The sequence below is a fragment of the Maylandia zebra genome, linkage group LG10 (genome assembly GCF_041146795.1).
Source record: "Maylandia zebra isolate NMK-2024a linkage group LG10, Mzebra_GT3a, whole genome shotgun sequence".
Lineage (NCBI taxonomy): Eukaryota > Metazoa > Chordata > Actinopteri > Cichliformes > Cichlidae > Maylandia > Maylandia zebra.
The window spans coordinates 9,084,707-9,108,473 of NC_135176.1; the positions used below are offsets into that span (position 1 = coordinate 9,084,707).

At 40.3% G+C, this 23,767-nt stretch overlaps 1 protein-coding gene across 12 annotated transcripts in view; it reads right to left on the bottom strand.

Moving 5' to 3' along the window:
* The window catches only part of msi2b (musashi RNA-binding protein 2b), a 277,906-nt gene extending 259,225 nt beyond the window's left edge, over window positions 1–18,681 (bottom strand). For 8 of the 12 annotated variants that reach the window (XM_023152789.3, XM_004557380.3, XM_004557383.3 and 5 more), the window contains exons 1-5: window positions 18,470–18,681; window positions 18,080–18,120; window positions 17,672–17,753; window positions 16,959–17,043; window positions 7,781–7,822 (exon numbers count right to left, since the gene is read on the bottom strand). In XM_023152789.3, coding sequence (XP_023008557.1) covers window positions 7,781–7,822; window positions 16,959–17,043; window positions 17,672–17,753; window positions 18,080–18,120; window positions 18,470–18,531 — 312 coding nt within the window. In that variant the 5' untranslated portion in view covers window positions 18,532–18,681. The remainder of the gene's footprint in view (window positions 1–7,780; window positions 7,823–16,958; window positions 17,044–17,671; window positions 17,754–18,079; window positions 18,121–18,469) is intronic. The other 4 variants (XM_076888988.1, XM_076888986.1, XM_076888987.1 and 1 more) reach the window with 1 other exon arrangement.
* Window positions 18,682–23,767: the final 5,086 nt, after the last annotated feature.

Genomic DNA, 23,767 nt, shown 5'->3' on the forward strand with positions numbered 1-23,767 from the left:
ATCAACTGTGGATGCAGTGCGGCTGCTGAATGTTTAAAACCTTACTCCTGGAAATGAGTCACGAATAAAGCTTTAAAAAAAAAAGAAGAAGAAAAAAACAAGACAGATTTACAAAACACAACATGTTCTGTCAGGTTTTTTTTAAATAAAATAAAAAAATAATAATAATATAAATAAATAAGGACCAGTTAAATTCAACCTCAAAACTCCAGCTAAGTCGTCTTAAAGCAATATCACACGTATAGCCTTGATGTGTACTTATTAATACAAAATAATCATATACTCAGAGATCCTCCTAAAATTTCTCCCCATTCTTCCAGTAAGAAATGCTGCTATTATAAATAGCCATAGGTCTATTTGTAATAACTTCACACATCTTGACACCCCAGAGCCTCTCTTGCTGTGGGTGCCATATGTCACTCTTTGTTGTACCGATCCCAGACAGCATGTACAAAAGCAGAACCACAGGTGTAAATTTATTGAGAAGCAATGAGAAATCAAAATTGGATGGCAAGGTAACGCGTCTGACAACACAATAGAACTCATCATCCTGATTAAGCTGGCCGTCCCTTTTTAATTATTCCCCATGTTTCATTCGAACGCGATCTCAAAGAGGTCACAGTTAAAAAATTAGAAATGCCTTCTAAAGCCCCTCCCCGATGTAATGCCTTGGATGTGTAGAGACTTGAGAGGATGGAAAAAAAAGATGTTATTGTTAAACCATTTTTTTTTTCTTTTTAATTTACAAGACCTGCCGCATTATTGTAGAGCGCTAATATCCAAGAGTGCTACAGTTGAAGAGGCCCCAAGGTCAGTGATGCTGCTGCGTTGTGCTGACCAAAGCCACTTAGATTCCTGGTGACATCGTGATCAGAAACAACTGCAAAAGCAAATCCTAATAACTAGCTGCGGTCGATTGTTTTGTAACTACAGCAACACACAAAAAAAACATCGGACAACACTAAAGTCGTTTACCATGCATATTTCAGGAAATGCATTGTTCCTTTCTAAGTACTTAAAGGCTATTTTCCAGGGAGCGAACAAAAGGTCTCCAGATGTTCTAAAATGTTTTTCCAGTAATCACAGTTTACCTTATTTCTGATCCTTTTTATTAGATTTATAAGCCCGAGAACACAGGTATAACACCAACCTGTGATGTATCTGCTCTGGTCTACCTAGTACATGTTGAACTTGTGTGTGCTTGTTTTTGTATTTCTCGTGGTACGTGTGTGTGTGTGTGTGTGCACAGAGGCTTTGATAAGAGGTCTTGAGAGGTATAGTGGAGGACCATGCCCTCCTCTCCTCTGCACGCCTCTCCTCTCTATCCTGGCTAGCAAGCTGTCCTCATTACTGTCAGTCAGCATCAGGTTTAGCAGTGCCAGGCTCCTGCACAGCCCTCTGTCCTCTCTGCCCTGCCAGCACTAGCCTGCCTGACGGCTGCCATTGGTAAGCATTGTAAGAGCCCCTCAATCCCCTAGAAAACCTAATTACTCTCCACCCGCAACCAAGGAGACCACAGCAGGAAAAAAAAGTGAAGCAGAGGAAAGAAGAATCGCACGCACGTACCCTCCATTTATAAGCGCAATAGCAATTATTCAAACAAAAGAAAATGCGTATTCGAATTATATTTGCAGTAAAATAAATAATAATAATAATAATAATTACACTAGCATTCACATTTACAAATCATTTATATTTCAGTTGAAGTATAAATATTGGTGGAAGGCATAAAGAAAGGAACACAGGATACATTTAGAAAGTGTGAAACATTAAAAGAAAAAAAAAATGCACGAATCAAACTGAGCATTGCTTTGACTACCCGTTAACTGGGTCACTCAGTTGGTGATTGTGTCTGACCACCAAACAAACAGTCATTCATATGACTCTGCTCTGGCCCCATTTTCATCTGGAGCAGTTCCACCGAGGCCACTGAAAGCAAAGGAGCTGACAGGTCAGGGATTTAAACCCATCTCCAGCTTCAGCACAGCAGCCATTACCACAGGGGGAAAAAACAACTCCTTGTGTCAACCTCCATCTGAGGAGGGGCTTATTCATGTTGGCTGCACATCTGCTTTTTTCAGGGGGTGACACAAGAGTGACAGCGAAGAATTCCCATCAAGTTGCTTGTCACTTTCCTGTCGTCTTGGTCAAAGTTGTCTTTGCTTACTATCGGACTGTCTCTTGGTCTCAGTGAGGAGCATTTAGTGTCAGTTGTAAAGCCTGATTTCAAAAGTGCATTTATTTCAAGAGATAAAGAAAATATTATTTTTCTTTCAGCTGGACATCTTGGTCACTCACCGGGATAAAACCTGTGCCACAAGCCTTGAAATGCAATGTCAGGTTTGGATAATAGCCTGCACAACACAACATTCGCTCTCTTTCTTCTACTCTGTGTGCTATCTGCACAGCAGAAATTGCTTGAAAAAGAAGAAGTCTAATAGGAAATAATGTTCTTTAACACTGAAAATATTTGGGAGGGCTCACAGTCATAAAGTGACGCTCACCAAAGATAATGATCCGGCATTCTGTTGCACGAATTACATTATAGACTTTTGTCCTTGAATATTCTTTCGGACTCGTGCAGCTGTGCAGATCTGAGTTGGAACGGGGAAGCTGGTGCTTTTAATAAATTCACAGGGACATTCAAAGGGGCTGGCAGCTACGGAGGTTTCATTTTCCCAGCAGTGAGCTGTGTCATTTAAAATAAGGATCATTTTGACAAGGGGAATATCATAATGCTAAATCTAGATCAAATAACTGAGCAAGGTGTAAGACTAGATTTACAAGGCCTTGTAATCCTGAAAGACTAAGACAGAAACGGGCACAGAAAGGGGAGGATGTAGCAGTGAGGAAGAATGATAGATTGAGAGATAAAATATTAAAAGAAAACAAGCAAAGGAGACAGTTTTGTTTTCAAATGTGGATATCAAACTACCTGTTTCCAATACAGTGTGTGTACATGTGGTCACAGCACAAATGGCCTGGGGAAGGGAATGCAGCTTTGTTAGTTGACTTCATTAAAACTTGAGTCTTGAAATTTCTAGAACCTCAACACACCTGGGAGGTTTTTTCTTCTGCAAGCAGCCACACAGAGCGCAAACAGTCCCTAAGAGAGATGTGTGGAACGCAGACAAGTGGAGGAGGTTGGTGCACTGGTCAATTTACCATTCACAGAAGAAAAAAAGAAAGAAAGAGGAAAGAAAAGAGGCAAAGGAAAAAAGGGAACGTGACGTGAAAAGACAGACAGGGAGACAAAGAAGGAGGCAAAGAGAAAGGGGGGAAACTCCAGCTGTCAGAGACAGGCCAGCACTAACAGAGGGCCGTCAACAGGGAAGCCACAGTCACAGCTGCCACAATCTAAAGTAAAATTCAGGACAGTGGTTTAATGGTGGATCTGTGTGATGCCCCTAAATGATCTCAACCAGTTTACTACCACAGTTACCTATCTTGCGCGCTGATAAAGCAAGCGGTTTGCAAATCTTGAGTTTCAGTAAAGAAAACTGCAGCGGCAAGTAAAACAAGCATCTCTCAAAGTATTGTCACAGTTGCTTTTTTTGCAGTACACATTTCTTTTTTCATGCACAAAGATTCAACATCCTATAGACTCCCAGAGACGCACCGACTACCTGTTCTCAATGGCTTACATGGCAAATCCCTTTATGAGGTACAAGGGAAGGGTTACGCCCATTGCTCTGTAAATGGATGTTGCTCTTTCCTTTCATTTCCATAACAAGCCATCAGAACTCATCTCCCACTGAAGTGGCCACAGTCCCACTGGCAATTAAAATCATGCTGGGACATGCCATGGTTGTGTGTGACTCCACTGTGGGAAACAAAAGCACCGGCAGCAGCGGTAATGACGCCAACAGTTGAGTGGTAAATCTCGAGCAATGTCGGCAGAAGCCGTCTCTTTGATTTCTCCAGGAAACCCGGAGCGGGTCTCGTTTACACGTTTCAGTTTGAGCGTTACTGCAAAATATCAAACGAGAAGATCGCATGGAACAGCATCAACTCATCTCTGTCTTCTTTACTGCCTTCTATATGCAGTGGCAGTACTGAAAAGGTGGGTGGGTTGTTGATAGTTTCTCTTTATTTTTCAGAGAATTTTCAATTTCTAAACAAGCCTGAAATTTAGTTGGGGAAAAATAGCAAATCTGAACGGCAGATTTAAAACTTTAGGGGTTTGCAATAGACTTTAAAAATCTATCAAGCATCTACACTGATAACGAGACGATTATGTAATACTATCTGTCTGATTAAACCCAAAAGGTTATTAATCAGTCCCATTTTACCTTCCCATTATTGTTGTTATTAATTAGAGCAGGATGTTTCTCCACAAAAAAAGAAAACCTCCGTTTCTTACACTTATCACATCTGCTAACTAATTTCAAGATGGAAATGTAGGCAAATATTTTTACAGTTTTACAGAAAACTATAGTAAGTGGTGATGAATACATTTGGTATTCGCATCCCTTGTTCAAAAGTAACCTCATTGCAATGCATCTAAAGTACGTAAAGGTGATAATAAAATCATTTCTGTCAAAAGGGGGCAGGGATAGCTCAGTAGGTAGAGTGTTGGCCCCATGATCGGAAGGTCGGTGGTTCAAACCCACCGAACGGCTACCCTGCGGTACCCCTGAGCAAGGTACTGTCCCTACACACTGCTCCCCGGGCGCCCAATGGCTGCCCACTGCTTCACTGATTGAATGGGTTAAATGCAGAGAGGAATTTCCCCAAGGGGATCAATAAAGTATACATAAAAAGGGAAACTACACGTTGAGAATTTGCAGAGAAATCGTGGCATTCTAAGGCTACTTTTAGCAGCCTATCTAACAAAGCCATGGCTATCCCCAGCCAGGCTAAGAGGAGACGAGGCATAAATGAATGTGCATAAAGCACTTTGCATCACATCATCATTGTTTAATCGTTTCATTCTCATCTGTCAATCATCCTCAGATGCAACCTAATCCCTGAATATTTGTGGACCGGTCTATATTGATACCTTTGACATGACTTGTAAGCACAGCTTCTATTTATAATACAAAATGTTCTTTTTAAGTCATGAGATAAGCTTTAGTTGGGTGACATTATTCATTTGTAATGTGGGTGCCAGTTTGCATTTCTTTAGCCTGTTTTCTTTGATTGACAGGACCTGTGGTTATCTCCCCTCTGTGCCCTTTACCAATATTCTGGTGCAGATAGTCACAAAACCCCCCTAAGATTACTCAAATCATACATATACATGATTCTCGAACGCTGGGTGGAAATCAGAAGGAAACAGTGCTCTGTGACTTACTCGTCATATCTGCAAAAAACTGACTCGTACAAACAAAAACAAAAAAGTCAACTGTCTTATTATGACAGCAACTTACATTTCATACAATGCTGACATTAGAAACACAAAGGTTTCACGTTTGTTCTTAAACGGGACAAATGAAGGCAAACTGATTTGTCGTACATGCTACGTCAGATATGAATCAAAATAAGGGCGTGTCCACTTTCAGGTACCCCAATAATCGTCTGTCGCTTTTCTCACTGTCTCTTGACACTTGGAACTGTCCGTGTTTGGGGGCAGTGTCAGTTATGCCTGCTGATACAAGATGTTTTTCCTGTGATCCTGTCATCCCAGTGCTAACACCTTCAGTTGTTTACAGTGAAATGTCCTCCGTGTTCACCTTCACCTCCTGCCTGTTTTCAGCATTACTCTACGTGATGTACATACTGTATAGAGTTACTATGCCGCAGCGTTCGGCAGCACGAGGTCATTGGCAGGGTTCACCTGTGAGGTCATTGCTAGCCGTGAGAAAATTAACGCTGATTGGTCTCGTCACGATTTGCTCCCCGAAGCTCGTGCCGCCGAGGCAACTGCCAAGACGAGCCTCCTTAAACAAATCCCTATTCCCAGGCAGGCACACAGCGGAGTTGGGGAAAAGGAACAAAAGAAAGTATCCGCCACAGAGAGAACTTTCTAAATGGGAAGTTCTAAATTAGACTTCTTTTAAAGGTCTTTTAAAGTACAAACCCATGCAATGTTAATCTATCTGGCTTAATCCCATTGCTTTAAGATCCTTTATAATCCACATTCAATACAGCCATTTCTCTCCTCTAACAAGCTTGCCCTATAGCCATTTTATAAATCATTGGTACAAGGTTTGTGTAGTGCCACAAATTCTGTTATGGTGTCATTACTTCACTGAGTTATGAATCACGCAAGGTAGAATGACAAATATGTTTAAGACCTGTAGAACTGCTCAAAATATTGTATTTCTGTGTGAGTCATGGCAAAAAAAAGTGGTATAATGCTCTTTTAAAAAAGATCAGCAATAACCACGACAGCAGTGGAGTTTCTGGTTCACTTAAAAACTGGAAGCATCATCAAACATCTGAGCTGTTTTACTGCACCTTGGACATTTATGAGCAGGGCTTACAGCAGACGAAGTTAAAGTGATATACTTGCCACACAAGAAAACAGAGAAACACTGGTAGTTTTTCAGCCATATGCCGATATCCTTAAGTCACCATGTGCTGTGGCTTTGAAAGTCTGCACTGCCAATTTCTTATTTGAAACCTAACCAAGTCTTTAACAATGCCTCTCTCTGATCCGGTGGAAAGGAGAAAATCTATTATCGATTTCCACCTGGTTTAGGTGGAAAAAGCCCTGATAGCGATGCTGAATAGCGCTACAGTGTGCTGTGCTATAGCCTCCACAGTAAAATCTGGGGGATGGTGTGAGAGGGCATGTCAACAAAGCCTTTGACTGTATGCCACAACACCATCTGCACATGCTGAATTTTTAATTGTCAATAGAACTGCTCAAGAACAGTAATCAAGAAGACAAAAGATAATGCGCATCATGAAGAGCCTGTACCACAGTTCCTGCGTGATTGGAGTTGGGCTTATTTTTTTAAATCACCCATTGTTTCAGTGCTAATTGTGAGAAATTCTACACGCATGCAACACAACAAAGATATTTCTTAATCACTTGTGATATTCAATCCCATTCAACTCCAGACCAACTCAACAGACTTCGAATTCAACCAGTAAATGCAATTCATCACTGTCACTGAAAAGTCACCAATCATCTCTCGCAAATTCAGTCAGGGTAATACAGGCCTGTTCACTCCAAAATATAATTCACCGTTCTGCATAATGTGCACCTTCAAAACCACATGAAAGGAAGGTCTTGATTCCACTTTCAAATAATCAGATTTCCTCCTTTCACCCAAATGTAAACGTTTCAACCAACAGCCTGCATTCTCTGCAGATATATTAGAGCCCGTCTCCTGTCAGTCATGACCCTGTCAAGTCAAGAGGCAAGTTGCCAAAGCAAGATGGTTTCACCACTTAGACTCTGATGCTTTAAACAGACAATAAAGCTTGATTTAATACTGCTGCAGACTAAAATCAGAAACCTCTGCTACAGGATTGTCATAATAAGACAGAGTTCATTTCAAAACATTTGCCACTGCAAACAGCTGTGATGAGGGATGAAATAAGCAAATCAGGATAAAAACAATGGAAAAATATTATATGGATAGAAAACAGTGGGGTAACACAGAAAATAACATAACCTTAATCATGCTGAAAATTTCCTTGAAGTCTCATGTTTTCAACTTTAATTGCTTTGGTGAAACAGCGCAGACAAGGTGAGAACAATGGGTGCAGACTATTTTTTTTTATCTCTTCGTATCTGCTGTGTGAGCACACAAAATTAGGTAAGCTAGTGACATGAGACATAATCATTTTCTTTGAGCGGGGATAGTGACCAATTTATTCTTACCTTAGGCTGGGCGCGACGGGGAAAGGCAACCTTAGGATCAATCTGAAATGAGAAAAGAATAGCAAAATTGTTGTTAAAGGATAGGCTGGTATATCTTCGGGGTGAAAAGCACCGAACAGGTGTCCACAAAGGACCCCGGGGTGAAACCGCCACACTGCCGCATTTTGACTCCTTTAGACTCATTGAGAATGTAATTACTAGTACTTCAGTGGCGGTTGTACTATAATGGGTATTTATTATATGGCTATGATGTTGGATTATTTATTTATTTATTTATTTTTAAACAGGAACCCGCAGAGAATATTTTGATCTATGAATGCGTAAATCAAGAGGAAGAACAAACCTTTCTTTTTCAAATTGCTTGAATATCTCATCAATGGCTGAGAACTTGTGAACAATGATAATAATTCATCATTTTTAAGATTTACAGAAGCTTCATAATTAACATGTACTCTTCAAACCTAGAGTCGCCTTTAAGAGCTGACAAAGTTATCACAATTACAAATTAAAGTCAATATGAATAGAACAGCAAAACAGTAAAAATAACACAGAACGAAGCCATTTCTGTAAAACGGTGGTACCGCTACATTACTGTGCCTAATCTTTGACACAGTCGGGTTAAGGATAGGGTGACGTTTCACTAAAGGGCAGACTAGGTCATGGCTCTGGGTAGCTGACAGACTACAGAGATTGGTAAGAGAACAGTGTGCCACGGTTTCCCCCTGCTATGAAAAACTGCCACACACTGAAAATGAAGGACGCCGTCCCTTCTTTGTCCTCCAGAGATCCTGAGGTCTTCGTCTTTGTCATGTTTATATCACAGCAGCTTCGCGGCAGCTTTAATCTCCATCTACGTTAAGGAGCTACTACCGGAAGTTGAAAACAATGTATAGGGAAGTGCCTGCTATGAAAGAATCATAGCCATAGAATCGATGTTGTTCAGCTAAACTACTGGCAAAGAGCACATTGATATATTTTTTAAATAAGGTTAAATCGTAGATGTATAATCTCAGTGACCAGTTCATTTGTAAACTGCAGTAAAAGAACCTGATTACTCAGTATATTAATCCCTACTGCAAAACAGCTTATCGTTTAAATTTACTGTTGGCCTATCAGCTAGCCTGGTTCCTTACAAATGATACAGGTGCACAGTTTAGTCCAGCAACTGGCTTTGTTTCCCGTCATGATTGTCACTAGGCAGACCAAAGCATTTAAAGAGAGCTGGCCAATATCACCGGCCTCATTACTCACTGTGGCAAATTATCTACAATTGATGGAGCTCAATGACACATTCTAGGCACAACACTCAGTGCACTGAGCAATGTACCATAGGAAACCACATATTAATTGCTGTAAATTACCATTTTTGTTTTTTAGGCCTAAATACTGGTGCTCCCAAATTAGCTGTCGATGCTGTATAGCAAAAACAAAGAAAGAACCCCCAGTGTTAAAATAAAGTTGGCGTGGAGACCAGCCACACCAATGTTCCGCTGGTCGTGGTCGCAGCAGAGGCCCGCTTTTATTTTAGGCAGGAATTGCTGATTGAATATGACAGGAAGAAAATGAGAGTCTGGGGCCGGTGACGCCTCCAGATATTGCCAAATAACTGGGAGGATGCGTCAGATCAGCCTGTTTCTCCATCTTGTGCTTGTTATCTCATTAGCTACATCTTCCTCATTAATTTCTCTGGTATAAAGGTATGTGGTGGGGGGGTCTCATCAACCTTGCACTTACAGTGAAGAGGAACTGTCTGAAACAGCAATGTCATCCTAAACTCTCATCGCCTGGATGCAAATTTGAATTTGAGGGTTGGAAAAAAGAAAGAAAGAAAAAGAAAATCATGAAACTCTTCATGTTGTTCCATATTGTGCTACGTGTCACACTGACATATTTACAATTACTATATCAATTCTATGCATTCCTACTCTCTCTGCACAGATGGATTTATTTAAGAAAACGATATCTCATCACGCTGAGGAAAACAATGGAAAGAAAACACGAGATGAAAATTCACCATCTGCACGGATCAATTAAGCCATTGAAACTGACTACATTTTAATCTGTTTGAAGGAAAACCATGATGTGCAATGTCACTGTCATCTTCTCTGTCAGTCTCACTTATTACTGTTATCTTTCTAAATCGGGTCAAAATGAGAAATGAATTCAATAACACCTGGGCACGGTAACTCTGCTTGTAATGAATTTCATTTAAAGATTTGTCTTAGCACTTAGCCCCAGGCATAACCAATTCAAACTCAATTATTTTGTGCACCCTATTTTAGCAAAGACAACACATTATGCTCTGAATACCAAAGTCCTACACTTGGTAATGTATCTTACTTTTTAAGCTTATGCAAAATATATCAAACCTCATTTTACCACACCACATAAACTAATTGTTTTTCTGTCCTGCTGAGAATTTCTATTCACTATGAAGCATTTGGTCTTGAACGTGCGCATGAGAACACTTTAACACAGCATGGAAAAATCTCATGTAGTCTGTTTAAAATTATATATATATTTAAATGATTACATGCAGAGAAAAACGTTACTGCATATTGCTTAAATCTCACTCAGAGCAACGCAACCAAATTGGGCAATGAGGCCTTATTAACAAATCCTTCTGTGAAATGTAGCAGTACCTTTTTAGGTCACAAATTATGACGAATAACTCCTCTGAGGAATTTAGAACTACAAGAAGAGGAGACAAGGCAATTGTTTCCCTTTGCTTTACATATTAAAGCTTTAGGTTTTCATGTAGGAAGCGTCTTCATACCTATTGGGCAGGAGTTACCCTTTGCACTGAATGCAGCTGTATCAGAGATTATAGTGTCTCAGTTTCACCTGATACTTCCTTCCTGAAACATATTTTTTTCTTATGTAACACGCATACCATCAGGCTTGGGTTGAGTGAACTTAATGTAAGAAGTGCACCTGTTTCAGTAATTTGACTCTAGTCTGTTCTAAACTTGCATGTTTTTTTAAGCAGTAAAAAGATAAATGAATAATAGCTATTTATTAGTTTGTTTTTGCCTATGTTCTTGTTTGAGAAATGACTTTCCTTTATGATTTGTAGACAAATCTCTCTTACTGTGTCATTGCTTTCATCTTAATTTTACGACAGCTGGATGCAACAAAAATATTCGTACATTCTTTTGATTCTTGAAAGGAATTCTGGGAACAAATCATGAGATGGTAGATAAAATACATCGAGGGTATGCAAAGAGTGTCGCTGTTGGGTAGAGGGCCAGAGCTCTGACTCAGCTCTAGCTATTTGGCTATCATACAGTAGCAACAGAACAACAACAACAAAAAAAACAACACTTCATTAACCCCCCTCTGAGAAATTTCTTTACTATGGAAAAATCACAAGCAATCTGACTTGGAGCTGAACGAACAATCTGCTTTAAACACAGTCGAATGGTCCGGGAGATATGACTACAATATTGTATTGTAATTGAAAACATGACTGTAACTGAAGGTGTAATGTGTTCAAATGTAAACTGTAATCAAAATGCAACCGTGAAAAACAACAATAATGTGCTCACCTATTTAGCAAAATCCAAATTTCTTTTTTTTTTGTATATCGAACCAGAACAAATGTACATGCGTGTCAAATATCATTCAATTCTTTCTGAGACAAAGACATTTTTTTTGTTCCGGGCTTTTATTATTGCCAACAACTGTTATCTTTAGCTGTATGTAGGATGCACAGTATGAGGTACTTTTTTTTTGCACTGATTCAATTACAGCAGCAGTACCTGTTATGTACAATTGACTGGCAAGCACTAATGTGATGTCATTTTCCATGGACCCTGCAATCAGAGTATATGTGCCTTTAGCAATGTGGGTGTCTCAGATGAATCGTAACCATCTAACCAGTGTGCACACTCGAGTTCACGAGAACCAAGAGGCTACAGTGTCGTGCTAAAGATGCACTACTGGTGACGTACCTCACGTAGCAGTAATCTCCAGTGAAACATCTTTTGAGTATGTGCTCACCTTAGAGACCTGGCATCACCCTCACAGGACCCTTTCTTCAAATTACGTTTAGATACACCTTTGTAATATGATGCAACATGATCTCACGAAGAGCAAAAGTGGATTTCCTCAAGACATCATACAAGCAGATACGTCAATGTAATAAATGAGAACAGACCAGAAGGAATCCCCCCCACCAACCCTGCCCCATCATCTTTTTATCTTCCGCAGCCGTTTACTTAAGGGTCTCCGAGGGCTGCTTCTGCATGCGACTGTGGGAGATCAGGGCAGAGAAACAGCACATATCTTAAGTTCACATCTTACAAAAGGATTTCATATATTAATGCAGCTCCTGGGTAAACTCTCTTCCTCTCTCTTAAGACATATCTACGCTAGCATGATGATGTGGTGTTTAAGCTAAAAGGAAAAGCCTTATCAAAGCTTGCAGCTTCTCTCAATAAGTGTGTGAGCAGGTCCACAGGTGTGCGTGTGTGATAGCAATAGAATAGACAAGAAATTACAACATAAATGTTTCATATCTGTGCTGTCAATCTCTGCTGACTTTCGCCGTGGAATAACACCACGAAAAGGCAGTTTGTTATGATCCTCAAATCAGTAATGAGAATTTTACCGTCATGCTCAACAAGCAAATTGGCTATATTTTTTTTTTTAATATATTTTTTTTACCTCTTAGAAATATGCAACAGCGTTACGAACATTAGCCACGTTTGCTGGTAGTAGCATAAAAATAACACTACCGCTTTGACAAACCTCTGATGACCTGTAGGAGCGGACAGGAGACAGAAACAGATACAGAAAGAACTAATAACGCCTTCAGCCATAATTAACCGCGGAAGATGGAGCACCTGCTATACTTAAACAAGAGCGAGTCAGTTTAGCTCACTGATTTGACTTTACTTCCTAACCCTATCTGATGAATGAAGCTCAGATTTGTCTGGAACAGCTGCTCTTCCCTGTCCTTTCTCCTCATTTGCTCTTGGGCTGTTTTTTTTTTTTTTTTTGGCTTCTCCTAAACCTCAAGCATAGGTTGACCTAAGGGTGACTTTATAAAGGCTGGATTTACCCAAGACAAAAAAAATTAAAAATAGATTCCGGGGGTGGGGGGGTGACTACATATATCATTGGTTTTTACTGGTTGAAGTGAATTAAGCTCAGAAACCCCAAACATGGTATCACACCATCAAATCTTACATTAAAAAAAATAAACCCATATATGCCTTTGTAACAACTTCACATAAGAATAAAAGATTTATATCGCTCAAATCAATATACTGTTATGTCTGAGATAAAAATTGATGATGTCCTTCTTCATACAGGCCTGACTTGAAACATCTTCAGCAACAGATGCTCTGAGTTGTACATTTATAAACTGAACAAAGCATCATGAAAAATGGTAAATATGTTCTGAATTACCAGCATGTGTGTTTTGAAGCCCCCAGGCTTTGCTTCCCCATATGTCTCATTCACATTCATTCTAGGCTAGAGTGTTTTCATAACCGGACAAAAAGTAGAGCACACAGTCAAAAGAAAACATTAATACCAAATAAAGAAGCATATGAAACCAGCGTTGGTGTGCCTGTCTTCTTTAAGTTGGGAGTAAAACTGATTCTATAGCACTCCTGATCTCAACACTAGGGAAATTTTATGTTTAAATCAAAGTGGGGTTTGCAGTTGATCTAAAAGTACATCAGACTAAATAAAATACCATCTGCGTTTGTGTTTGTGACACTGATGTAATACTGAAAAAATATTAGATTTAAAATAACAGAACATCCATATGATTTTGGCTTTACACTTTCACTACACAGCTAATACGACCTAACTTCCTGTCATTGCACCTTCAGCCATTCTGACTTTTTTCCAAGGTTACCGAGGACAGACAAACCACTAAGGATTCGTTCAGGCACTGCAAACGAGGGAGACCTGTATCAACCCAACATCTGCAAACACATCAAGACCATCCATATTTGCTGGACCGGTTCATTTTTCCCCCATTGCCACTGAGCAACTTTCTCAGAGATATGATAGATCCTAATGCAATGCGATCTTGATAGTGTGAATGTTAAGATATACAACAGCACCGCAGATACAGCGCAGTGACTAATGGTGAGAAAGACGATACAGACAGCCGCCTTAGGTTTGTAATCTTCTACTGCACACTGACGGGTAAACAACAGCACGTTAGCAGCTGGGAAATATAAATGTCTGCATGCATTTGAGTCAGCAGAATCGTTGGTTTGTCAATTATGCCGTCAAACACTCAGCCAGTGATAAAAATGTCCAGCAAGAAAACACAAACAAAACAACAATCTGCTACACTTTATTTTACTAAAGCTATTGATTACCTCCATTATTACAGGATTTTCAGTATCATCCATATTTTCAGATTTATGGGTGCGATGAAAAACTACAACGCCACCAGCAACAAGAGGCGAGTATGCAAAACAAAACTGGCTTCTTTTTTTTTTTTAATATAGTCGGGGTCCCTAAATGATTATCTTATGCTCTTACAGCCCGGCGGATTAAGAGTTAAGACATCGACCATGCAATCACAAAACTGCCTGATCGAGTCTGGCCAGGTCTATCGCCTCATTTCCTGTCAGCTGTCTATTGTATACTATCTAACAATCAAGGGGGAAAAAAACATCACCAAAATTACTAAAATAATTCACTTCCAAAGCATAATGATTTCACACAGGCCACTATTCAGGCTTAATGATGATTCAATGTCAGACTTTAAAATGTCACCATTCAGTTCTCGTGCATTTCAAATCTCAATTATAAGTGTGCCAAATGTGATCTAAAGCCTACAATACGTAACAAGATTTAGTGTTGCTGCACGACAGTTATTATACTTTAGCAGAGCAAGAGAAAATACTATTTAACTCAATTATTATACATAAGAGGTCCCACATTGTTTTAATAATGGGATTAAATTCTGCCTACAAATAGTCTAAATATTACAATCTAAAAAAAAAAAGAAAAGAAAAAAAAAAAGAACCAACCGATTTTTCTTGTGGGCAAAAAAAGGAGCTTTTTTGCAATCAAGAAATCAGCTGTAACACAAGTGGTTTGAGACTGCAATTTTAACAGGTCATTAATGTAATCCCATGAATATTGTAACATATGTCAGCGGTATTAAAAATACACAAGAAATTAAACTGTTTCCTGCTGGCACTGCTCTCAAAGTGCCTTTGGGCAAGGCAATTAAAGCAACAACTGCTCTATTTATCAGACATCAGTAATAGACTGCTGCAGCACAGGCCAACTCTCAGGTGTAAGCATATATATTTACGTGCTCTCCTCCGTTATTCATACCCCCCATGACCTTTGCTGTAAATATATATGCTGTCAAGCTGTCACAAAGCTGCTCATTCAAAATGTCAGACTTGAAGTTATCAAACTGCTCTAGATTCTGCATCAAAGTATGTTTATATCTCCAACCCTTCAAGCAGCCCCCGTAAAGTGCTTCTAAGTATTCCCCTCTGAAGAGGTTCTGCAAGTTTTGCAATGTCATCGGCCTGACTTAACGGTCATTTTAATGCTAAAAAACCTTGCCCTTGCTCTATAGTTGCTACGTCACAACATAACCCCACCGAGTGTCCTTGTCTCCCTCATTTGCATAACACAGTAACAGAGCTGATAGCAGTGAAGACATAACATATAAACACTAAGCACGAGGTGAATGAGAGATTACCGGAAACTTAAAAAAAAAAAAAGCATAACACAAAATATCTAATAGGCTGAAGAAAAAAAAAAAAAAAATCACACGCACTAAAAAATTTTAAGTACAAGTGTGTGTTATGTGCCTTTTTTGATGAAGGCAAATTGCTTATTTTTAGACTAACAGAAAAACGAACCCCCCCCCCCCCCCCCCCCCCCCCCCATAAACCCTTCTGAAGAATCAAACCTCCACCGATGAGCTGAAAACTGTCCAAAAAAGCTCCCCAAAAATAATGACAATAATAATGATTATAAAAAGAATATTCAAAATAATAATAATAATAGCAATAATATGAGCAGCCACATTATTACAAACCTCGCAGCTTAGAAAAAATTGGAAGGAATATAAAGTAAGGTCTGCCACCCAACAAACAGCAGGTTTCTCAGCTCTGTGCCAATCACACTCAAGCTCAGGAATGAGCAGTGAATTCTTACATTTACATTACTTGCCTTATCCTACGCAGACTTGTAGATTGCACATTATTATACACTGCTACCTGAAGTATAATCTATTTATCTTCCAAAATCCTTAAAAAAATATTTCCTCCCAGTGTAAAGTTGGCTTCAGCCGAGGGAGCGCGCACAGTACATTTCCTCGATATGCACCATTCCATTACTGTAACTATTGCTGGCATATCTGGATTCGATAAAATATAATTGCAGCTGAACCATATCTAATCCAGCGCATCGTATAATCTTTAATTATTCCTCTGGTGACGAATTTCAACAAATTTCAGAATGCTTGGCAGTCATTAAACCTAAGTGCATGAGTGTATGTATATGTGCACTGGATTAATGACCTTACTTAAGTAAATCAGACAACTCTTTAAAAACTACACATGCACTCTTAAAGTATTTGACACGATACTCCTGACTGATTGTTACCTCATTAATGCATTTATGTATTCTGATTATCATACATTACAGTAATTAGTTTGAATATACTGGCAGCTTAAAAATGTATTAATTTATATTTAATTTGTTTAATCTCTAATATAGGGCTCAAACCTTTCAGACTCAAAGTATCTGCTAATCGGGCACGATATGATACAATATCTGCTGGATCAAACAGCAGCAAGGCAGCAGTCCTGAGACAGCACGCCCTTGTGTGTCCACATGAGATATAGGCACACTGCCACATGTGGCTGCAGCAAAGAAGGGGGCGTGTCTGGCCCCATTCAGCCAGAGAAGTAAAAGTGAACACATGTAATATTCACCCCAGAGTTGTGTTTTATTTTATTGCCAGGCTCTCTGTGGAAGAGACCAGCACACATTTAGCCACTGTGCGTGACCTTGATCGACACAGCCTGTCAACCTAAGAAGTGTCCCCCCCCTCGCCTACCGCACCACCCACAAGGCCCTACTTAGGCAGTAAAAAGTCTCAGTTGGCAGAGCAGCGTAAACACAAAACGTGAAATGAACTCTGGTGTAAGAACAAATGAAATCAACTCACCGTCTTTGAGTCTAATTCGTGGTGTTGTTGAGCTAAGACTTTATCTACACTGGCAGCATCTGTAAATGTAACAAACCCAAATCCTCTGCAAAACAAAGACACAGAGAGGACAAGAACAGACGTGTTAATAATAATTTAACATTGCATACATATTAAAAAATTACACCCCCACCCCTTGCAAATATAAATTTAACATGCAACTTGCAAATAATAAACCTGCATTAACAGTGTGAACAACAATCCCTATGAGCCACAACAACATTTCTCTGCAAATATACATTTCTAATCCAGATTACGACCAGTCCTGTGGCAGATTTTGGGAAAAGCAAAAACACAAAAAACAAAAACAAAACTGAGGACAGTGCTCATCATTATTTGCTACGTTACAATATGAGGCGACTAGACACACACAGCAAAAAAAAAAAAACTGTGGTGCAGTCACAAAGTCAATGTCAAATTGCATTCGGCCGCAGCTTTACAGCAGTGAGCATTTAAGCTTATCTGGCTTGCTGTGAAACCACACGCAGGCGCGCGCGCACGGGGACACACACACACGTACACACACAGACATACGCGCGCGAGAACACGAACACATGGGCGCGCGGGCACACAAAACACACATACACGCTGGATTAAACACTGAGCACGGTCAAAGTAAAGCGATATCGCTATGTGCACTGGAAAGGGAAAAGTAAGAAAAGCCCTGTATTTACCTTGAACGTTTTGTCGTGGGGTCTCTCATCACCATACATTCTCTTATTTCTCCGAATTTACTAAAATAGTCTCTAAGGCTGTCTGTGAATAGAGAGAAGAAGAAAAAAAATATGTCGGGTCATTTTGACAGAAACATATGGACATGCTGTTGTCACTGTATTTCAAAAATACCCCGCGATGCGCATAGGGGTCGAATAGAGGACTTCAGATGGACGGAGATCAAAAATAACATCGTGCGCACACACTACTGAGATATCCCATACAGTACACTACTGCACAGTGCACATTCGCACATACACCGCCGCCAGCAGCTACAGCGAGCACTCAGTCACAGCGACAGAGGGGGGAAAAAGAAAAAAAACAACAAGAAATGCTGGTTACGGTGTAAAAGAGAATAACAGTCTCACCTGGTGAGGTTTGCCAGCTGAGGCCACCGATAAACATTTTACTGTAAGGGGAAAACACAACAGAAGTGAGTCCAGATGTCAGTTCGGCCATTTTGACGACTAACTACTTCTAAAAGCGACCTTAAAGGATAAAGGAAGACTATGAAAACACATTCGCGCTTAGTAATTACACTCTGGCTACATAAAAGGGGCAGGCCACTCTTTGCTACGGAGCGGAGGTCTTTTAAAACTGCATCTGGAAACAGACCCGTGCCCGGTTTAAGTGCGTACTGTTGGGAGGGGGGTGCGGGAGGGGGGACGAATCCAGCACGGCAGTCGAAGTCCTCTCCAAGATGTTGTAACATGAAAAAAAATCGTACCTAAGGATTAAATTTAGAAATATATCCTTACCCCGGGTCATGTTGTGAATCATTTAGGCTTCCGGATGTGGCTTGACTCCCGTCTCCTTCCATATCTATTCCAAACTATAGGCTGGGACTACAGTAACAGTGACAGACACGCACAGATACGGCAGGAGATATGCAAAGCCCCGCTATGAGAATATTACTGAGCCGGGAATGAAAGCGTCACACGTGGGATCAGCTCAGCCCCCTGCTCCCTCCTCCCTCTCTCAGCATGCTCTACCTTGGCCCACAGGGGGCGGAGCCTGGCTCTGTCACCTAACCAATCCAATTGACGTCAATTCAGGCAATCTGCAAACCAATCCTCCGATTTGTCATTTAATTAAGCAATAAGCCACTAGAGGTGAAAGTGGCTTATTGCTCTTCTACGCCAGTGGACACATAGCATGAGAAATGTTATTTTTAATTAATACTGTTTACAAATTGTTTTACCACTGAAAGGTAAGGCTTGCAAAAGCAAAAGCGACATGCAGACATTATTTTTTTGTTCTTATTAATTACAACCGTTTGTTATTCTTCCGCCGTGTAATCTAGTGCGCTAGAAAGACGTAAAAAAGTGGGACAGTCACTATTTTAATAATAAAACATAACATATGGTCGCGACTTTTAAGTGTCTACTGAGAAATAAGCAGGGTTTAATTCGACAGGGAGCAGCAAAGAGTGTGGTCTAAGTGTAAAATAAGTATTGTGCAGGTGCACGGGGGCATCATTTTTTTCGAAGTGAAGAATATTTGAGCGCCAATAACTGAATAATATAAGTATAATAAATGTTACCGGTGGCCAGATTCGTCTTTGCAAGATGATTTGTTATACATTATTACTACTAAGATGTCAATATAGTTATTTTTAGTTGATGCATTAAAATTATTGACGTCTTTGCAAATGGACCCTTCAGACATGATCCATGCAATCCTGCTGTACAAGCAAACAAGCAAGGTTGTGCTCACATGTTATAATGTTTTTAAAAAATGCTCAAACGAGGCTCAGAATAGGCAAAAAAATCTGAATTTAAAACGTGTTTCCAGGAGGGCTTAAAGAAAGTTATTTAAACATGTTCCAGAGGCTCTTCCTCAGAGAAGAGGAAGAGCCTCTGTAGCTGATGGTGGGGTCTCACCTTCAACTACTACATTCATTACTACAGCCAACAAAGAAATTTTCCCATGGAGATCAATAAAGGCTTGTATCCTTACATACAGTGATGCAATTATAGATCCATCCACGTAGATAACCTCTAATGAGCTGCTAGCCCTGCTCTCTGTGCAGTGTATGTGGAGATAAGCTTGCTCTGCCCCCTCATGACCTTGAAGAAGGTGATGACAAAGCAGGCTAAGAAATTAAGAATAAATGAGTGCAAAAGACATTTTTAAGATATTTTAAGATATGGGCCTATGCATTAATTGCGCAACGTGCTATCAATAGAACACAATAAAAAATACATGTCCAATCTGTTTCAGTTATATATTATACATTTGTCTGATTGCTGTTCAGAGATGTCAAGCTGACAATATTAAATGACCGCAGTTTTCATTGATATGAGCCAAGAAGATGCCTCATACTCTCTGGGAAATGACTAGCTATCCTATTTTATTATTCACAGGCCTGTCTTTGCTGAGTGTTCAGGGTTCTACCAGAGGGAATTTCTTATCTGGCCAGGCAGCATGTTTTTGAAACAATGACTTAGATAAAACCCAAATAACAACACTTTTGTCAGTTGAACAGCTATAAGTCTGTCATTAGTTAGGGGACTCTCCACATTGCAGCTGTCTGTATCTCCAAAACAAAGGTACGAAAGCAAATGCCAGTAATTCCTTGTAGTATGCGAGTGTCAAAGAAAATGGAAATATGACACCTTGTGTGAAAGACTATTACTTATTATGCCTTATTTGCACCATTGTTTTTGTCCCATGCCATTTGCTGATGCATTTATGATTGCTTTACCGTTGTCATATGCGCAGCGGTCTCCTGAAAGACGTGCCTGAAACGTGAGTGCAAGAAAATCGCATCCACCCAGCAGCTGAACAGAGGAAAAGTTAGCGGAGGGTGGGTGGTTGGGTTATAAATTGATGTGGAATATGAGCTCGGAGGAACAACGGGCTTAAAAGCCCCATCACAAGGTGTGCAAAAATCACAGTGGATTTAACACATGAAGAGCAACTTCTGTTTCATGCTCAAACAAAAACACTGGAGGCCCGGGCTTCACGGTGCAGTTGTGAATTATTCTGTTTTGTGAACAACAGCATTATTGCCTTTCCATCCGCGGTTGTTACGGCATGAAGAGAGGCGAGTTAAATGTGACAGAAAAGGGTACGGCGGGTGTGCTGTTTCGCAACGTCTCATCGATCCATTGCCGACCAGATTTGGCGCCAAAGCAACCTGTAAGCAGACGAGCCGAAATCCTTTGGATCTCCATGGGGTAACGCTCACAGGGGGTTTCTGTGTCCAGATCTTTTTTTAACACTCAGTGAAGGAAAAGCACATATAGATTGTTTTAAATTGAACAGTGTTCTCCTTTAATCGGAGCAGTCAGCACCGCCTGATGAAAGCGCCTAAAATGTTTGTAGCTCTTTAAGCAACTTGACAGCAGTGCTTTTGGAGCAGCTGAGTGTTTAGTCGTGGGTGAGGAAGAAAGAGAGGGGTTATATCCTGCAACAAAGTGGCCTACGTGTGAACAAATTTCCTTGAAAATGATGCCGAGCAGTGGTTCCATTACTTGGGCGCTCACGTTATGACAAATAGAAAGGAAAACGGGAAAAAAAGAAGAAGGTTGAAGCAGTTGAAGACGCTTTGATTAACGCAGGGACAAAGTCTTTTAAGATATATTTGCATCCTGCATGCTTTGAGCTCATCGTCATTTGCTGGAGCTTCAAGGGCAATTCAAGATTTCTTCAATCCTGCATTTGCATTGGTGTAACTGTTCAGTTCTGAAAGATGAACAGCTTCTCAATAGAGAGCAAATTCAGCATGCGAAGAGAGGAAAAAAAAGAAAGAAGAAGCTTGTAACTAACCGAGCCTCTGCATAAAGAGTGGAGGATTTGGGGATTGAGAAAGAAGTAAACTTGATAGTGTGTGAAAGAGCTGAGGGGGGAAAAGAAAGTGAGAGAAGCAACAGACTCACTGACAGTGTTATGAGATGCTGTTTTGAGAAGAGGCATCCTGTTTCCTGTTGCAGTAATCACTTTACACCCTCAGAAGCTTCACTTGACCTTGGAGAAATTGTTCTTCCATCATGTGTAACCCCTTTCTCCACCAAGATATCTATGTAAAAAAATTCTTTCAGATTTCAAAGAGGCTTTTTTTTTTGCCACAAACACCAGGAACGACATCTAATACGGATGTATTGAAATTGAAACTGTAAGTCTGTGGGGCAATTTTTTTTTTTTTACATGTGAGGTTCACCACATGTTATTTAGCCTGCATGTTTTGCGAATAAAAATCAAAAGACAAATCAAAGCACTTTCTGTCTAACAGGAATTTCTTAGGGAAACTATCCAGACACATCCTAAATGTGTTTAATATTATCCTTTGGATCTGGTGAATGATTTCATATTGATCACTGTGGATTGGGTGCTTTTCTCCAGAGGGCCTATTACAGTGGAATTCAGAATCCCGAGGAAAGCTGTGGAGAAGGCTGCAGATGTGAACAAATTGTCTCCCTCTAGTGTCCTCTCCTCTGTGCTTCTTCTTCTTTGCTCGGCTTAAGTACCTCTCAGGCAGCAGGGAGAGGGCCAGACTGAAACATGCATAATTGACAGTCCTATTTCAGGAATTAGCCACCCACCAAACTCTAAACTACGTCTTTCATCTTGCCGGGAATAATTTGGCATCTTCTGAAGGTCCATTTCAGCTGGCTAGGATTAACCAGTGGTCCACTGATTGATTTAATGAGTAAAATTTATGTTCTCCACATTGATTTGTATGTCTCTTCAAAGGTGGTTTGTGTGTAAACCCTGTCAACTGATCACGATTTGTGAGGATTACCGGGCTTGTGTCTCTTTGTTAGCACACAGAGAAAGTGTTAGAAGTCAGATCAGTAGGAAGGATGTTCTGGTGATGAGTGATTTCTCTCCCCCATTATGCCTTCTGTAACCACACAGATGAGTTAATTAAGCTGTGCCAGAGGCTACGCACTAGCATTCCAGGTAGATGGGCCACAGCGATATTCAGAGACATTGCATATAAAAAAAAAAGAACCTGTAATATTTACTTTGAAGTCTTTATGCATATAAGGCTGCCCTAATGCTAATTTGGCTGGCAAATTCTCAAAAAATACCCGCTTAGCACCTGCAGAACCTCAAAAGTCCACTGATTATTCCCTTGGAGGTTACAAAAACTGTTCTAACTGTGTGTGAACAGAAGATCCTCCAGTGCGTTTTCCCCCCAGAATCACCTCCATTAAAAGTGAGCTCCACGAAAGACAATTTGCATTTTTCTGACCCTAATAGCCCACCCTTTTGCAACTGGGTCTCTTTTTAGGCCGATCAGATTCCAACACAAGAGGATGATGACGACGTCATTTACCTGCTCCACTGGGCTGGGAGATAAGCTCATGCCCCTGCTGCTCCCTGGAATGTTCTGGCTGCTGTTTGTAGAGAGAGAGCTGTGTCTTACAGATGATGACAAATGGCATAAAAGCACCACAAGGAGCAATCCTATTACCTGTACAGTCAGCAGTAGGAAGAGAGGTGTGTGTGTTGGCCTTTTGGAGAAGAGATGGACCATCCCTGATTTTTCAGAAACCCATTGTGAAGCTGTTAACTTATGCTTTACTCAGCTGGAACCTGTTTTAAATCAAAGTTAATATTTCTAAATCTGTATGAGATATTTTTAACGGCATTTTCCTTTGCTAACGGACAACACGGGAAGCCTGTGGATGACTGGACTGATGGACTTCACCCATGTTTATCCACTTGTACTTTGTTTATGTGTGCCTAAAACATTTTTAGAAACCTCACAGAGCCTGAGAATGGTAACCAAGCCTCTCTGGCTAAGTGTTGCTCTCTGTCCTTCTGGCTCACTCTCCGTTTATTTAACCAGCCTTTTCACTCCTGTTTCCTTTTCGCATTCTTTCTTCTCTAACTGGCTGCCACCATATATTCTCTCAGTTGCTAACCACTTCCTATTCTGCAACCACTGACCTTAACACTGACCTTGCCTTGTCTGTGCCACTGAGATGAGAGAGAGAGATACCATATCCTTTGCTTCCCCCTCACTATGCTGCGAGGTTGAATTTTGCCTGTCTCATCAGTCTTCCGGCTGCTGGAGTACGCCTTGTTATTTCTTCCAGATT